This window comes from Pseudopodoces humilis, chromosome 13 (genome assembly GCF_049639895.1).
Source record: "Pseudopodoces humilis isolate 2021_Gansu_Grassland_sample_001 chromosome 13, ASM4963989v1, whole genome shotgun sequence".
Classification (NCBI taxonomy): Eukaryota; Metazoa; Chordata; class Aves; order Passeriformes; family Paridae; genus Pseudopodoces; species Pseudopodoces humilis.
In genome coordinates this window covers 6,086,767-6,104,016 of record NC_142212.1, presented here as the reverse complement: position 1 = coordinate 6,104,016, position 17,250 = coordinate 6,086,767, and the positions used below count along the sequence as shown (strand labels likewise).

Sequence of the window (17,250 nt, the reverse complement as noted above, 5' to 3'; positions counted from 1 at the left end):
CTGTGTTTGTGGTTTTGCAAACAGTTCACACAAAGTCCTGGATTACCCTCTGAACCATTGCTTGTTCTTAAGGTATTTCATGAAATATAACTGTTAAGTCCCCTTGAGAAGTTTTTCAAGTGGCAGGAATCACAGAAGGGTTCTGTAGTGTGCACTGAAATGACCCTGCTTTTTCATGGTACCACATGCCTTGTGTTTTATTTCAGGTGACTGTAGATCAACTGATAATGATGCCACACATTGTTACAATGGCTAACCAGATACTTACCATCAACATTAGTGCAGATGTAAGTGTGAATCAAAATCCTTTGGGGCAAACCCTTCTGTGCTAGGAGAAAGTCTGCACGTGGTTCTTAACAATGTGGTTTCAGCCAATCTCTGCTTCCTCCTCTTCTTAAAAAACTAGACTTAAATGAAGTCATTGAATTAGTTTGCTTCTTAATCCAATCTGTGATTCCACTAAGAGGCTTGACCATTTGTGTGGCTGCCCTTGATGTTGTGAACCATCTGTTTCCCTCACTGGCTTTATGTAGTTGATCCTGTCTAATGAGCTAAAATTGTGTTTCTGCATCAGGGAAGAATTCTGATGGATGAATCAGGGATCCCATTAAACATGCGAGACATTGTGGCTTCAAATGGTGTTATTCATACTTTGGATGGCATCTTCATCCCTCCTTCAATCGTTCCCATTTTGCCTCACAGATGTGATGAAGAGCAACATAAGATTGTGATGGTAAGTCAGCTTCTCCCATTCTCATGCTCAAGCACAGCTGGTGCTTGCTGTACACCCCACACTCACCTGGAGGGCCAAAAGCAGGCTGTATAAACTGCATTTGGGAAATGTGGTCTAAGAGCTCCCCTGGTGTGAACTTTGGCAGCACTGTTAGTGTTTTTCCTGCTTACACTTGGCACTGCTTTCCTGCTAATCAGCAAATGTCCCTTGTAGGTTGTTGTTCTTTCTATGCACCCATCCTACCTTTGATTCCAAAGTACATTTACCTTTTCCTTTATATGATCTTCTTCCCACTAGAGTTGCTAACTCAGCTGACAGTGCTTTGTTCCCACCTCTGTCAGCACTGGTGTCCTATAACCTGGACAGGATGCAGGAATTCAGTAGCAGGGCCTACAAATGCTGTGCAGTATTCTCACATGAACTGTTTCATACATCTTATCTGAGGTGCTTGCTCCCCAGTTTGATCATTGGTTGGTTACTGAGGAAAGAATATGAGGCTCTGACTAGCAAGAGGTTTGGAGAGACACAATGGATCCCAAGGGGCAAGAGTGTCCACATAATTTGTTGATTCAGTGAGTCTTGCTGCTTAGATGCCCAAAGTGCTTTCCAGCCTAGCAAGATGTGGCAGAGAAACTCAGAGAGTGCAGACAGACCCCAGCTTCAGGCAGGTACAAGCATCTCCTTGAGACATATGGGAAATTTTATTTAAGTGATGAAACTTGTCCCATTTCAGAGCAGTTAAATATTTCAGATCCATGTTGTGAGGTTTTGGATATATGTACTGGAAATAGTAGCTCTGTAGCATTCTTGGCATGGGGAAGGGGTTCCTTTGAGAAGATTACATTTTTGCCTCTTCTTTTCTTAACAGGGCTCTTGTGTGGATTGTGAGGCCCTCAACAACAGCATTTGCCCACCTGGCAGCAAGGAAATGGTAAATACTTGTAGTTATTTCTGTAATTTCTTTGTATAATGACAGACACACTGATATTGCTAACTCAATTTACTTTCAAATAAATAGGGAGCAGCAAAAGCAGCCCCTAAGTAGAAGGGGCAGCAAAAAAGCAGCAAAAGTAGAGAGGCTTATTAGAAGCTTTGTGATCCCAGGCTGTTGCCCACTGACTTCTCTGTGCACTCTCTAATTCTGGAGTCTGCTTGTGAATCAATGTGGAGCACAATGAGAAATTCTGGTCTAAATGAAATTGTAGACTTGCAGTTTTTAGCACTTCTGCTCTGCCTCAGGCAGAGCTTTCCTGCTCACATGCAGGGTTTGCCAGCTCCTCCAGAGTCTCAGAGGCAAACCTGATTCCACAAGTACCATCCAGTACTGCCTCTGCCTATATCACAGCCAGAGAATCACAACAACCCTTCTGCTCTGCTGAGGGTGAGAAAGTTTGTTCCTGGCCTGTGTTCCCTGTTGATTCAGAGATGAGCAGAGCTAGCTGAAGCTGGAGGAAGGAGGAGTGCTGCTGTTTGTTATCCCATGCTGAGGTTAGCAGAACAGCAAGTTCCAGGAAATTGCAATGTGAAGGCCAGACCCAAGATGTTGTTTGTGAAAGTCAGAGAGGTGCTCACCACCCTTAAACCCTTGGGTGTCTGACTTTCAGAACTTGCTAATGCTGTCTCAGCATGGATGTCTGAAGTAGAGATCTGCAAAATTACCAGTTGCTCACTTTCCTCTCTGATTGAGGCTGGCAGAGTCAGAATCACCTGGGGCCCAGTTCTACCTGTGCCCAACTCCAACACAGGTCACTGAGCATTGTTACAATGTTATTTGCAGCCCTTTCTCCTATGTTTTCCTCCCTTCATCTCCCCTCTGTCTTTTTCCTTCCTTCTCTCATTCTGTCATTCTCTCCTTACTCTTTCTGTGCCCCGCTCTCCCTCCGTTCTATCCTCTCCCCTCTCCTATCTCTTTCCTTCTCTCTTTCTTACCCTCTATTTCTCCTCCTGGCCACCCTTATCTCCCCTTTGTCTCCTCTCCCTCCCTTCCTCCCCCGTGCTTGCTCTCTCCCCTATCACAGATTCTATTATTAGAAACAAAGAGCAGCACCTTGGCTCAAGCTTGGAAACTCTTGGGAGCAAGAGGAGGCCACTGTGTCCCTTGGCTCATCCTAGGCCCTGCCACAACTGTGTGCTGTTCACCTTGGCTCCTCAGTGAACTTCGCCAGCTCAAAGATAGGCACAGTTGCTCTCTGCAGCACAAAGAGCAAAGGGGAAGGTTACTGTGTAATGGCTTGTTTTGTTTGTGCAGGAACCAACGCTTTCCCCAAAGGAATGTGTTTACATCCATGATCCACAAGGCCTGAATGTCCTGAAGAAGGGGTGCGCCAGGTACTGCAATCAAACCATCGCGGTGAGTGTGATGGAGGAACACGTTCCCTCTGAAAGGAGCTCAGCTCTGCCCTTCCTCATTCCCCAGGAAGAGCTCTGAGTCAAGAGGGCTGGATGGGAGCAAAAGGAAAGCTGTCCCAGGACCATCACACAAATGAGCTACCTGCTTTTCCTCTATCCAGGAGAACACAAGAACCAACCTACTGCAGATGTACAAGGCAGCTCAGTTAAACCTGAGTGCAATAAATAAATAAAATAAGGCATCCCTGTTGTGACCAGTCAAGCTGTAGGACACCATGATGGTGCAGTGTTAACTGGAGTGTCCCAGCTTTAGCATTTCTCCCAAAGGAAGCTGAGCACAGGGAAAGTGCTGTAAGCTGTGAAGTGATTGCATCCTGTTTATGAACCGCTGTCAGATGGTTTAGGAACGTCTGTCTTGGTGAATTTATGGATCTTGTGTTTGTCTGCAGCTCCTGAGCTCTCACAGTGCCAGCTCTATGGAATGATTTGTGGGTGTTTCATTAAATACTGCTGATTGTATTCTGATTGTTCTTCCTTTGGTCAGTCATGACAAAGCCTGCAATCCAGGACTGCTACATCCCTCCACAGGAATGCAGTCCTGGGCAAGGATAAAGTAAGAGTGAGTGGACCAGCACTATTAAAGAATTAAAACTTCATAAAAAAACATGTATCCTATGTGTTGAAGTCACAGAACAAACACAAAATAATGGTTTGTTCTGAGAAGAATTGTCTGTGAGCAGGAAGAGGGTCATTGTTGAAAAATAATTTAGGTTCATGAGCTCCTAAGAAACACAGTTGCTAAATTCAATATTCTGTTTCCCTCCATGGCAGAGACAAGGACCAGAATGTGAGAATTATGAGCACAGGATTACTCTAGGATATTTTTGTTAAGTCATGCCATACCTTACCACTTTTGCTTTTTTTTTTCAGAAACCTGGATGCTGCAAAGGGTTCTTTGGTCCAGACTGCATACCATGCCCAGGGGGGTTTTCCAGTCCATGCTATGGCCGGGGCAATGTAAGTGTGGAGGAACCTTCTGCATTGCAAGGAGCAGGTGCATCAGTGTGGCTGGAAAGTGTAGTTTGAGATAAGTACAATTCAGAGTTTGTGCTCCAGGGATGAGCCCACAGAGGTGGTAGCAGAAGATCCAGGGAGAGTAGCATATATTTATTGTGAATTAGGTCATGGCTGTTGGGCACAGCTCTGGCTGTGTGGGATCTTGTATTACTGCCACCACTCTTCAAAGTCCTGTTTGTTACTGCAAGTATCAAAGTGCCTTTGATGGATATCAGTGCCTCAGCATTTCTCTGAGTTTCAATCACTTTGGTTTTTTCTTGTTTTCCTTCCAGTGCAGCGACGGTATTCAAGGGAATGGCAACTGTCACTGCTTTGAAGGTTTCAAAGGCACAGCCTGCCACATCTGTGCAAACCCAAACAAGCATGGCGAGAACTGTGATGAAGGTTAGTAACTCTGATGGAGACACTAAAAGAAAATTTAGAGCAAGGATAATGGTGCAAATTCATGTATATTTGATTCCCTTCTGGCAAGACCAGCATCATGAAAGAAGTGACAAAAATGTCATTATGTGTATCCCTTCAAACTACATGTGGAGAAAACATGTTTGATATGACATAGGTGATATTTTGGAAACATCATCCTAATTTAGATCTCTCCTGTTAGGAAACAAAAGACAGTTGACAATTACCTTCAGCTTGATAGCCTAAATTTGAGGCTAATATATATACAGCCTATAGAAAATATGGACTCAGGAAGTTGCAGGATCTGCTCCCTGGCCAGGCTTGATTTGTGATGGATGTCTCTCAGCAGACATCTTTCTGTTAAAAAAAAATAATGGAATGATTATTTGGTGTCACAAGAGATTGTGAAGGAAAGTTGGGAATCTACAACTTGTGGTGGACTCTGGAATTTTTTGTACTTACTGATCTTACTGCATGTCCTTAACAGATTGTGGCTGTGTCCATGGTGTCTGTGACAACAGGCCCGGCAGTGGGGGGGTGTGTCAGTCGTGGTCCTGCAAGGAAGGCTACACTGGGAAATTCTGTGACAGGACATCCAAGAACTGTGGCCCAAGCGGGCTGTCCCAGTACTGCCACCAGCACGCTGTCTGCAGCCTCAATGACACAGCAAGGTCAGTCTCTGGGCAATGTTCAGGGGCACATTGTCACTGTACAGGCACATGGCTGCCACTCCTGTGGCTGTGTGTGTGTCTGTGGACTTGGTGCACAGGATTGTTTGAGTAACTCAGCCAACCTGCTGGTAGTAAATCTTGCTTCCTTGAGGGACTGCTCTACCTGTGTCCCTTTTGTGTTTATACTTTCAAGGTGCATCTGCATGGATGGATATGAAGGGGATGGGTTTTCCTGCCAGCCCATGGACCTGTGCAGTCAGCCAGAACGGGGAGGTTGTTCACAGAATGTAAGTGGGGTCAGACTGTGCAGCGTGGAGAGGCAGCTCGTCTCAATCAGAACAAGGATCCAGGACTCCTGGGACTGTTACAGATTTTCTGTACTAATTTTTCCTGTCTGTCAGATGAGGTGGAATAACAAGTGCCTTGGCATAGTCGTTGTAAAGATGTTGATCATTTGGGTTGGTGCCAAAATGTGACACTCCAAGGATAGTTTGGCTGGTTCACATCAGATATTTTACCAGCCCACAGATTTGCTGTACAGATAATTTTTGGTTTGCAGTGACATTCCCCTCAAGCTCTTCTTACATGTATTACTTTCTCTGTAGCTTAACTGTGAGATCCAACTCATATTCCCAGTAACCATCAACACTATATTTTTGTCTGTGGTTAAAGGCTGTGGTGCTTCATGTTGGAAATTACTGCCAAATGAACAGACCTCATCATAAATTAGACCCTTGTCAGAAGAAGACATTGGGCTATATACAAGAGAATAGGCACTGGGTACAAAGTAGGTCTTTTCCTGAGAGAGATCTGCCATCTATCATTGATTTCCATCCCAGACATCCAGCTAGGAGATTGTGGTTCTCCTCAGAGAATACTTATTGTGTAATGGAAGAGTTTTACACAATGATAATGAATGCCCTGTGAGTTCTGAGCCACCTTAGACACAAGTGTCTACCTCTCTTAAAACACAAAATGTCTCCAGAATCACTTTATTAGGAAGTTTTCTATGACTTTTCTGGAGAAGATGCTTTCACACCCTGTCCCCAGTGCTGGAATCAGAGATGGTCAATCAAAAATTCTTCACAGTGTAAGGAAGGAGATTTGTTGCTGTATTTTCATTGCACTTTCTCCCTTCTGCTGGATGTAATTCCTTCTCTCTCCCTTCTCCTGAAGGCCCTCTGCACCAGTACAGGCCCTGGCACTGCCACCTGCCAGTGCAATGTGGGCTGGACTGGGGATGGCAAGGCCTGTGTGCCCATAGACAACTGCATGCTGGAGAGCAGAGGGAACTGCCACCTCAACGCCGACTGCATTTACATCGGGCCTGGGCAGGTATGGGCAAAGCTAAGCAGCCTGGTGAATTAACACTCCCTCAGCTGCTCTGCTTGGATTGCCAGAGGCAAAAATTGGGCTGGCCAGCAGCCAAGCTTGCTTGTCCCCTCCCAGAAACACCAGCTGCAGCATCACATTGCACTTGCATGTGAGGTGCACTGGTGTGTTCAGGACTGCTGCTCACCTCTGGTACTTGTGCAGCAAAGGGACAGGTCTACTACAGGACCACTCTGTAATACAGCTTGACCTAAGACACCAGTTGCTGCATCCCCCTATCCCCAGACCACAGCACTGAGGAGCATGTGCAGCTGTTCAGACAGTCTGTAGAGGGAGTGGGCCAAGAGCAACACAAGTTGAGGTAGGAGGAAGGTGCACATCAGAGGAGCCTTTTCAGGGTGCTGCTTCTCCCCACTGAGAATGGCGAGCATTGCACAATGTGCTGAAAAAGGGTACAAAAGCTGTAGCAGACTTTAGTGAGGTGAGATGTGCAAGTGCTCTCAGATATCTTGAAAGCAAGAAGCTTTTAAATTAACTCCTCTTTCTGCCGTTCACAAAGTCTGTGTTATTCCCTAAAAAGCTGGAAATAAAGGAGGAGACCATCATCTTCAAGTGTCCCCCACAGCCAAGTAATGCAAGGGATCAGTGTGCTTGAATAAGCAGGCAGCTTGTGTGCTGTGATAGAGGATGATGCTCTGCTAAGGAAACAACTCCACATTTCCAGGTCTTGAGGGACCAGGAAGAAAACTTGGAAAAATAAATTAAGGATAAGTTTTGCTGCCTTAGACAATTTTTGGATAGTAAATGAAGATGCTCTGGTAAGTCTATAAAACTGATATGTCTCTTTCTTGCAGAGCAAGTGTGTCTGCAAGAGGGGTTATGCTGGCGATGGCCACAGCTGTGATGCCATCAACCCTTGCCTCATGGACAATGGTGGCTGCCATGACCTGGTGAGTAGTTAAAGAGCTGTCCTCAGTCTGGCATGGCAGGGGAGACTCACCTCACTGACAGGTTTTGCAGCAGCCATAGCATTGAGAGACTTGCAAAGGTTTATGTTATGTCATCTTACTGGCCTGCGCTGATGTGCTCCAAAGACAGATCCTCTAATTTGCGTGAGTTCAAACAACCAAAGCAATCACCTAGGCTTAGCTGCATGAGGGGAACACTAAATGCCACCATAAGGGCAGCAGGTGGAAGGTGTTTGTGTATGCTACTCTAGCCCAGCCTTGGAAGGCTAGAATTCAATTCTGAGACAGATGTAACACTACATAAGCTGTATTTGCTCTCTGATTTCTTCTTCATTTCGTTGTATTTGCAGGCTACATGTGTACCCCTTGGAGGAGGAGAGAGATCCTGTGTTTGCTCTGAGGGCTACGCTGGGGATGGCATGACGTGCTACGGGGACATTCTAAAAGTTAGTGAAGAGCAAATGTCTGAGGCCTTTTTGAGACTGGAGAGAACTGGCTCTGCCCTCTCTTTACTTTTCCCTGTTACCTGAGTTGACTCCTTCTACCAGCATCAGCCTGAAGCTCAAGTGTATTCCAAGGCCACAGGGACAGAAGTAATGCCAAGACTAATTACTGCCAGTGAAGCCATAATTTCTAAGCTGCTTCACCTCTGTGCAGGGAGCACCTGTCCTGTGCAATAAGTTCACCTTTCCTTTGTTGTTTGGGAAGTTTTTCAGGTCAGAGCTGTCAGGCCTATTTTCTGTCATTAGAAATATCAAAGGCCATTGCGGATTCAATCTTTTGTCCCTGATGCACATGAACTCATTGCAGACGAGTTGAAAAGAGTTTGTTTATTTGGAAATATATTTTTTAATGGGCTGAAGTTTGGTTTTAGAAGTGCCCATCTTGCCTCGCAATACATGGTGCCTGTAATGGTTGTGAAGTGAGAATGTCAAAGTCATTGTTGCCAGATTTGATATTGCAAAGGGCTCCTTTCCCCCACCCTGAGTCCCCCAGCCCTGTACCCTGTGCTCAGCAGAGGTAACTCTTCTCTTGTTTCTATTTGAAAGGAATTGGCCAGGAATTCCCACTTTGTAGGCTTCTATGACTGGGTTAAGGTAAGAGAAACCATGGGACACCCACACTGGTAAGTTCTGAAGATGTGAAGTCTGTGAAAACAAAACAAATCAAAGGAGAAATGGTTACAGAGCAGGCATGTAGAAAAGCTGTGGAGTTTGTGGTAGAATGAGGGTCATGAGTGTGTCTTGGGGGCTTTGTTCCTCTCACAAGAGGAAGCTGGGGCTGTGTTGAACTTAATTTTCATGATTGTACCATCTGTAACTCCTGGCCATCAAAAAACTGCACAGAAGAGAAAGAAGGATAGCATTATAACACTGTTTTTCTGAAAAACATCCTTTGGGACATTAGACTGCATGTTTGTTCCTTTTCTCATTGCTGCTTCCCTGTCTCTAGTGTGGGAATAAGAGAGATCCTCCACAGATTGCATCAAGTCTGTGGAAACACACTACGATGGACAGCCTCTAACTTGAGCTTTAGCTCACCTGACCTGCCGCATACAAAATTTCTTTTGCCAACAATCTTTTGCCAGTTATCTTTGTCCCTCCCCCAGGGCTGATGCTGGGGATTAAAAAAGTATTTACTGATATTATTGAATGTGTTTGAAGGAAAACTGAACTGGGAAGGTAGAGTTTAAAGCAGCAGGTTTTCCCTTGGAAGACAGGTGTCAGCTGTTTTGGCTAAACCACCTGTGGCAGTCATTGATTGCCATGCCCAGGAGATCCTGCTGTGCTGCTGAGCACCTGCCTTGTTCCTTCACATCTCCTTCACCTGACTGCAAGAGTGGGATGGCTGACTGCTGGGTGTATTTTGCACAGTAGATGTGACAGTGGCATGTCTTATTTGTTCATTTTTGTGCTTTGGACAACAGAAATCTCTCCTCAGCATCCCAGCAGGAGCCACTGTCACTGTTCTGGTGCCATCAGAGGCAGCTATCAAGAACCTGAGCAATGCTGACAAAGATTTCTGGTTGACTCCTCACATGCTGCCGTTTTTAGTCAGGTATGTGGAGCCTCCTGCCTTTGCTTTACTGGGCCAAACAACAGTAACAGAGCCATGAAATGGATTTTTTCTTGTGCATGACCAAAAAGGAGATATCTTGAGATAAATATAGAAGCAAATTTAAATATCTAGCAGGCAAAAATTAAGGAGGCATTTAAAGCATAACAGACCACAAACCATGGGAAGTGGGATTATTCTTGTATATTTGCAGAGGGATTTTCCCAGTCAGATGGCATCAGAACAATTCTCTCCATTGCTCTCTCCACATGCTAAACTACTTTCTGTGGGAGATGTGAATGTTGGGTGGTACGGTCTTATCTCCCTGTCATTACCAGCAGTTCCCTAATCTTTTCTTTATCTGATTTTGTTCCCCTCAGAGCCCACTTCCTTGAAGGTGTCTTCACTGCTGAAAGGCTCAAAAAGTACGATGGGCCAGAATTACCCACTCTCAACCCACAGACCAGATGGCAGATAAACACCACGAGTGGCGTAAGGGTTTCTTACATAAGGCTCATGTACCAATGTGAAATTTAACTGCTGAGGGGCTGCTGTATCCAGTGGAGAGCCTGGGTGGGACACTGGTGCCCTCAAATGCAGGCTTCTTTTAAAAACCGTACCCAGATTAACCATGTGCAGCCTTGAACAAACAACGTATTTGTTTTGAACTTGCTTGGCACTTCCTAACCCTTTTGCTTCTCCCTCTGGTTCTTGTGCAGATATTGACCATCCAGAATGCAAGTATAGTTGTCAGTGACATCCCTGCCAGCAATGGCATCATCCATGTCCTCAGTAAGGTCAGTACATGTGGCACTGGGAAATGCTGCAGTTGTAGCAGCAGGTTTGTGTAGCAGCCTCTGTGATAGGGCCAAGGAGGAACACATCTGGACAGTTAGGAAGGGATATAAAGGCAAAATATATGAGGTTATCACAAGGTCCTGACAGATGTTTCCTGTACAGCAGTGTTCAGTGTTTAAAGCATTTGTCTCCAGGACCAGTGGGAGGAGAGCTCCCCTTCTCTTGGCTGATATAAGAGTTCAGGCTATTGCAGGACTGCAGGATTGTGTAAAATGAGGCCTTTTAATTTCCTTTCTTGCAAGCAGGGCAGGAGTCCAGTGAAATTCTCCTCAGCCCCTTGCTCAGCCTTGCTCTGAACCTGCATTTTCCACAGGTTTTATTGCCGTCCCCAGGAGATATCCCACCGAGCCCTCCTGGTCTGCAGGAACAGCTCAGCACAGTGGCCTCGTTCAGCATATTCAAGGAGTTGCTAGAGGTAAGCAGTCGAGGTGAGCACAGCTGTCACTGCCAGGACAGTCTTTTGAGCAAATGCCCACCTTATCCTGTACTTTGGGACCTAACTTTGGACTGCCTGGCAAGAAAGGGAGATGGTGTATCCTACATGTGGGATCTTCTAGGAAAGCTTTTGAGCAGCCAAAGAGTTACATAATTAGATCTCTAGATCACTGGCATGTGTTACAGTGGAAGATGACCTGTCTACTGCAGGTGCTCTGATACCTATACAAGGCAGAGAAAACCAGAGGAAAGGGAAGGCTTTTTCATAGCTGGGAAGCTGGTCTTATGCCAGCCAGGACAGGGAGCAAGCAATCAGATGTGTGGGGCTGGATAGAAGTTGTATATCCCATTTTCAAGCATATCCTCTTGCCTTTGTAACTGATCTTACGTGTGGTTTGGGTTTTGGTGAGTACAAGGGTAATTGCTAATGTTACTGTTTGGACATTTTTTAGGAGTACCAGCTCATTGGGAAAGTTGAGTCCTCTGAGAAATACACAATTTTTGTTCCTGGAAATAATTCCATTGAGGAGTACTGCCGTGCTGCCAATGTGACCCAGCTGGTAAGCTCACTACTTGCTTGCAGTTCTAATATGTGTTGTGGTGGGTGCAGGGCCATGTACACTGACAGAAAATAAACAAGCTCAGGGGATTTCAGCATGCAGAGGAGATAAATATCTGATGCTAAAAACTGGGAGAAATGTGGCAGAGAAATGAGAAGATTTCCAGGGGTGTTGCAGTGGGATCTGAAAAGACTATTTGGACTCCAAGTGCAGAGTAAATTAGTATGTGGATAGATGGCACAACATGTTCCACTTCCTGGCTGGCTGTGGCAGTTTTCAGACTTATGAAAGGTTCCAAAAAACATTAATGGGTTCATCAAGTGTCAGAATCATCAAATGTGATCAGTCATCTGCAACAGAGAGTTACTAGGCTCTGTGGGCTTAATTAGCCATTACAGGTGCTTAGGAACATTTTTTATGCCATGCCTCCAACTGAATTGCAGTCTAGGAAGTCAAATGATGCCAAACATTTGTATTTTTGTGGATTTAGGACAATGAAACAGTGCAGTACCACATTGTACTGGGAGAGAAGCTCTTGCCTGAAAACTTGAGAAGTGGAGTTCATAAGAACAGCATGTTAGGGCTCTCCTTCTGGCTGATGTTTTACCAAAACAGCACTCAGGTAAGGGTGGCAGGCTGTTCTGCCATCTGAGGCCTTGGCTTGACCTATCACTTCCTAAGGCTGGTGACCCAGCACTCTGGTTTCTCTTTTGCACACCCTCACAAGTTTCCTGCTGGGACTGTCTTGGAGCTGCCAAGCAATCCATGCAAAAGGAGCTGAAAGTTATTGTCTCAGCTGTTATCTCCTGCTTTGCAGAAGTTTGTCAATAATATTCCTTTGGATGGAAAGTCCTTTGAGACGAAGAATGGCATCCTGATTGGGGTGTCCCAGGTGCTCCAGGTCCAGAAGAATCGCTGCACTGCCAATACCACCACCATATTGAAGGTAATGGTGGGGACCAAGGAGCTGACACCATTTCACAGGGCTTCTCCACCTGCTGAGCCAAACTGATGGATAACAGAGAACCTACCTTAGCTGTCTTCATGGATGAGACAGTAGCTTGTGGTATAACCCGGATGAGCTGCATGAAATGGGGCACTGTGGAGATTTGGCTCCCCCTACTTGGAGATTCTGTACATCTAATGCAGCTCTTGTGCAGATCATGTTCAGTTCCCTTGCTGAGCCTCCCTCACAGTGCCAGCCATGGGGCTGGCTAGTGCAGGGACTACCAGATACTCATCTGTGGAAGGAAAATCCAGCCCAATTTTTGCATGCCATGACAACATGCATGAAAATGCTCCCTGGTTTACCTGGGAGTCATGGCCAAAAGTCCAGCTTGTGTGTACCTTGTGGCTCATGGCAATTGAGCCACTAAACCTGAAGGTTGCAGTGTCAGACTGAGGTAAGTCTGCCTGCTACAGACCAGGAAAATAAGTATTTGCAGCCTTGTGTGAAGGAACCCCAGGGCTACAAAAATCTCTGAGACTCAGGAAAGGTGTAGCGTATGATCTTTTCTTTTGGTGTTTTGAGCCACAGAGATAAAAACATCTTTGTCCCAGCCAGCAGCCTGTAGAGCAGCATTTGTAATTCAAGATTAGTGCCTTGGTGTGATGTGGAGAGAGGGCACACTTGTGACTTGTCCTGTTCTCTGTGCCCTAGTCAAGGTGCGGCAAGTGTGAGAAGGGGATCAAGTGTCCTTCTGGATCAGTTCTTGTGGTGAGTCTTGGATTCATGTGACAGCCCACAGATTGGTTGCAGATAGTGCTTTGAGGTCCTTTTATTGCTCATCTTGATACCTGAAAAGATGTGCCCTTGAGTCCTCTGTGGCTCATCCATTGCCAAGGTTTGCAAGAAAAAGCAGAAACCAAGGCAGGGTTACACAGGAAAAACATGGACATGAATCAGGAAGCTCCACCCAGAGCTGACACCAAGCTTCGCCTGAATTTCAGGAGCCCTTTAGTTTTCCCACTTAACCGGGAAGAAGAGATGTCTTTTTTATTTTATCTTTGACTCTTACGGCATTATCATCAAGGAAAGCAAATTTAGGGATGCCTGTAGCACTTTCCCTGCCTGGACCATTGATTTGTTCACACAGATGGGCTGGTTGTGCCTGCAGCTTGTTTGTGAGTGAGTGACAAACATTCCCAGAGAGGAAAATAAGTAAGCATTTCGTTTCCATGCTGGCTGTGAATTGCCTAGCAGCTACATCTGGCTTCTTAGGCCTCGCTGCTTTACCCTATTGCCAAAAGTTCCCAATTCCTTTTTTCTCAGTATTCAGACTAACGTGTACCATGGGTTTGGCAGGTGAAAAATAGACTCTCACATCCAGAGATGCCTCATTGGTCTCACCTCTGGATAGTTCAGTTTTTTAGGGCTATTCCTGCCAGATACAAAGAACACTGCCATATGCACCAAAATGTACATTGTTTGTCTAAATATTGTAGTAATATCTCCTGTCTGTGTCTGTGCTGATTATATCCTCAGGACCCGCCTGGAAGCAGGAATCTCGCTCACTGTGAATTGCGCTCTGCGGGTACAAGAATACTGGGCTGCCATTTCAACTGTGCAAAAGTTTTTCTGGTGAGAAAAACATTTGCCTCTGATTCATTTTGGCAAAAGCAAGATGGGTGTCAGAAGCACAGGCATGGAAGTGCAGGCTGTGCTGAAATCCTGGCTGTGTTTGTACCTTTGTGTAGCTGAGACTGGGGTTGTCTGGGAATTGCTCTCCATCCTGGAGGTGACGGGTACTGGAACAACAAAAGATCTGCAGAAATGTCTGCACAGTGATGGATTGGGATCTGCTGCTTCGGTACTGTTGCTCTGGGTTTTGTCCTGCAGAGGAAGAGAAGGAGTTGAATGTTTGCAGTCTGGTTTCCTAAGGAAATGAGGCATGAATGATGGAATTCTGCTTGTGCCTGTGCCTTCCCGAATAACTGATGACTCACTGGAGCCAAATGAAAGGGGGGAGCAGAAGGGTCTCACACCTCATGTTGTGTGTGTTATGGCCCCTACCAGTTTTGTGAAAATGGGCTCCTGGAAGAAAACACTTAAAGAGAAAATGGTAAAAGAAAGACTTGTGTGAATTTGACATCTTATAGGTGTTGCAGCATCACTTGGAAAGTTTAGAGGGAATGAGAAATTGAAAAGGGAGACAGGGAATTAGACTTACTGTACTCACACAGAGAGTTTCAATCAGCACTTGTACCTCTTTTGGCACTTTTGCATTGCTTCATTAGATGGTGTTTCTCATCATCTGTACTGTCCAACTTCGTCCCGTCATGATTTTCTTCCCTCCATGGATAGATGTAGGAAAAAGTGAGAGCAGTTAAATCAGGCTTTGAAACCAAATCACCTCCTGGCAGAGCCTCTCTCTGCCTGGCAGACAGACACACTGGGGACACAGGCAGGAGCTAGGCTGGAGTGGCACAGGATATTTCAGTTCCTTACCAAAGGGCCTGTGTTTCTCATGGGCAGTGCAAACCTTTACATGAAGCTCTGGGCAACAGAACACCCCATTTCAGGGTGTTCACTCCATCCTATCTGCTCCTTCCATTTCTTGTTGGAAATTATGGCTGTTACACAGAGAGGGCAATCAAGCAGCTCCCACAATAAAGCTGTACCTTGTCTGTGCTGCACAGGATGGCTCACCCCAGCTTGTTCTTATTGGTTTTCCAGAGGTCCATCTGCTGCCCTGGCTACTACGGCCACATGTGTGAGATGTGCCCCGGGAAGCCAGGCCAGTGGTGCTCTGGGAACGGGGAATGCCAGGATGGCATCCAGGGCAGCGGGGAGTGCCGGTGCCTGGAGGGTTTCCATGGCACTGCCTGTGAGATGTGTGAAGTGGGACGATACGGAGCCGACTGCAAATCAGGTGACACCGATGGCTGTGGCAGCTTGGCTCTACCAAACTGCTTGCAAGGGCAGAAAAGTGGCCACATCTCAGCTCTCTGGAGGGGTGGTGGGAGCAAGACTCTGAGATGGGCAAATGGCTGCCAGGTCTCTGAGAAAGAGACGGCAGGAGTCAGCACTTGTGGCCAAATAGAGGAGTGGCCCTGTTTTGCATCCTCAAACCAAGCCTGTGCTGTGCTGCTCTTCCTGCTGCCACCCCAGCTACAGCAAGCAGAGGCAGGTGATCTCTTGCTGGGCTTTTTGGCCTGGCAGTGAGGGATCAAGAGCTGATACTCCTGTGACATTTTCTTCATGGCAGTTTGATGTGTTGCATTAGGAACAGAGCAGCCAGTGAAATGGTAGCCAGACTCTGCTGGTGAGCCCTGGTTGGTTTGACAGTGGTGTTTGTATTTTTGTATTTCCCTGCAGAATGTGCCTGTGACAATGGCATTTGTAACGATGGACTGCGAGGGGACGGGAGCTGCGAGTGCTTCCCAGGGTGGATGGGCCCTACCTGCCAAGAAAGTACGTGAGTGTGAAGGGGCCTCTGGGGTAACAGTGGCAGAGAAATCTGAGGAATCCTACTGAGTTGTCAGAGCAGCTCTGTCTGCTCTGGCCACAGAGTCACACGTACTCTGCATTCTCCCAAAACCTTTTCAGACTCTGCTTTCTCATTCCTGCACACAAGCTGCATTTGCTGTGACTTCCCCAACAGTACACGAGTCTTTGAGTTATTTCAGTAAACCAAGAAAAGCCTATCTCTGCTCTTCCTCCTCTGAGACTAGAGGTACCTCAAAAACAGCCCTTTGCTCTGGGAGAGAAATGGGAGCTTTCAGCCACATTGGGTTGGTCATGACTCCTGTTGCTTTCCTAAAAAGGTGGCAGGGCTTGATTTGAAAAGGCCCCAGTGTATTTGCTGAGCTGCTTTTTCTGCTCACAGATTCAGTCACTCAGGTGAGCTCAGGCTGTGGTCTGCAGTTTTCAATAAATCTGTCATTGTGTGTCAGAATAACACATTGAAGACGGATTTGGGATTTTGATTAGCATTTGGGTGAGGAGAAACCTTCTAAATACCTTCTAAACACCTTGGGATTTTAAAGGTTTGTACACAAAGGTTGATTTTATTGTGAATTTAGAATTAGAAATCAAGCAGAGCTGTCCTATCTAGTGTAAATGTCAAGCATGAAAGCAGTTCATCTTTTGCTTCAAAGGGGCCAAAACCAAATGGCTCTCTGTTCTGGATTGACAAGGTTTCAGTCTTTGTTTCATTCCTACCAGTGCAGAGGGCACACAGATAAAATCAAATTGAACCATTAGCTCAGACAGAGAACATCAAATTCAGTCCCTTGCAAAGTGCCAAAACATAAATCCCATGAGATTTTCCTGCTGCCACATAGGACAAGAGAGTTAGCATCACTCCTGGTTTGCAGGCTCCTTTTCGCTAGATGACAGAAATGGCCCCAGCTAAAAATTCCAAGTTGTATTTGTGTTTTCTCTTGCAGGAATCAAGACTGACTTATGCAATAACACTTGCCATCAAATGGCCAAGTAAGTGCAGACAAGTGGCTGAGTCATCCATGTGTGTTTTTCTGAGTTTTACACAGGTGACTGTGGCTTAGGGCTTGGCAGAGGCCTGGCAGAAGGTGCCTACTCATCAAAGATGCATAATTATCAGTTTCTTTCTTGGAACTCTCTTTGGACCTGAGCCATGTGTAATCTCCGCAAGGATTTTGTCTGTCCAAGCTCTAAGTTCCTTCAGCATGTGTGAATGGGAGAAATTAGAGACTCCAAGGTACTCCAAGGCTGGCCTTATTCATGGAGAAAATCAACCAGCCAGTTACAAGCTCTTTCTGCCCCTGCCAAGGAATGAAACAGGGCAGGAATGACTCCCTTGTGCTCCCTTCTCCGTCCATTATCCACA

The 17,250-nt window shown here is 45.9% G+C and overlaps 1 protein-coding gene across 2 annotated transcripts in view; it reads left to right on the top strand.

The window, feature by feature from the left end:
* The window catches only part of STAB1 (stabilin 1), a 52,727-nt gene that overhangs the window by 20,533 nt on the left and 14,944 nt on the right, over positions 1–17,250 (top strand). For both annotated transcript variants that reach the window (XM_088061900.1, XM_088061899.1), the window contains 24 exons: positions 207–287; positions 575–733; positions 1,602–1,664; positions 2,982–3,083; positions 4,013–4,099; positions 4,432–4,543; positions 5,049–5,232; positions 5,426–5,519; positions 6,409–6,567; positions 7,419–7,514; positions 7,883–7,978; positions 8,582–8,629; positions 9,460–9,590; positions 9,968–10,079; positions 10,307–10,384; positions 10,759–10,860; positions 11,333–11,440; positions 11,931–12,062; positions 12,258–12,386; positions 13,101–13,157; positions 13,926–14,021; positions 15,117–15,312; positions 15,759–15,854; positions 16,832–16,877. In XM_088061900.1, the coding sequence (XP_087918026.1) occupies positions 207–287; positions 575–733; positions 1,602–1,664; positions 2,982–3,083; positions 4,013–4,099; positions 4,432–4,543; positions 5,049–5,232; positions 5,426–5,519; positions 6,409–6,567; positions 7,419–7,514; positions 7,883–7,978; positions 8,582–8,629; positions 9,460–9,590; positions 9,968–10,079; positions 10,307–10,384; positions 10,759–10,860; positions 11,333–11,440; positions 11,931–12,062; positions 12,258–12,386; positions 13,101–13,157; positions 13,926–14,021; positions 15,117–15,312; positions 15,759–15,854; positions 16,832–16,877 (2,564 nt within the window). The remainder of the gene's footprint in view (positions 1–206; positions 288–574; positions 734–1,601; positions 1,665–2,981; positions 3,084–4,012; positions 4,100–4,431; positions 4,544–5,048; positions 5,233–5,425; positions 5,520–6,408; positions 6,568–7,418; positions 7,515–7,882; positions 7,979–8,581; positions 8,630–9,459; positions 9,591–9,967; positions 10,080–10,306; positions 10,385–10,758; positions 10,861–11,332; positions 11,441–11,930; positions 12,063–12,257; positions 12,387–13,100; positions 13,158–13,925; positions 14,022–15,116; positions 15,313–15,758; positions 15,855–16,831; positions 16,878–17,250) is intronic.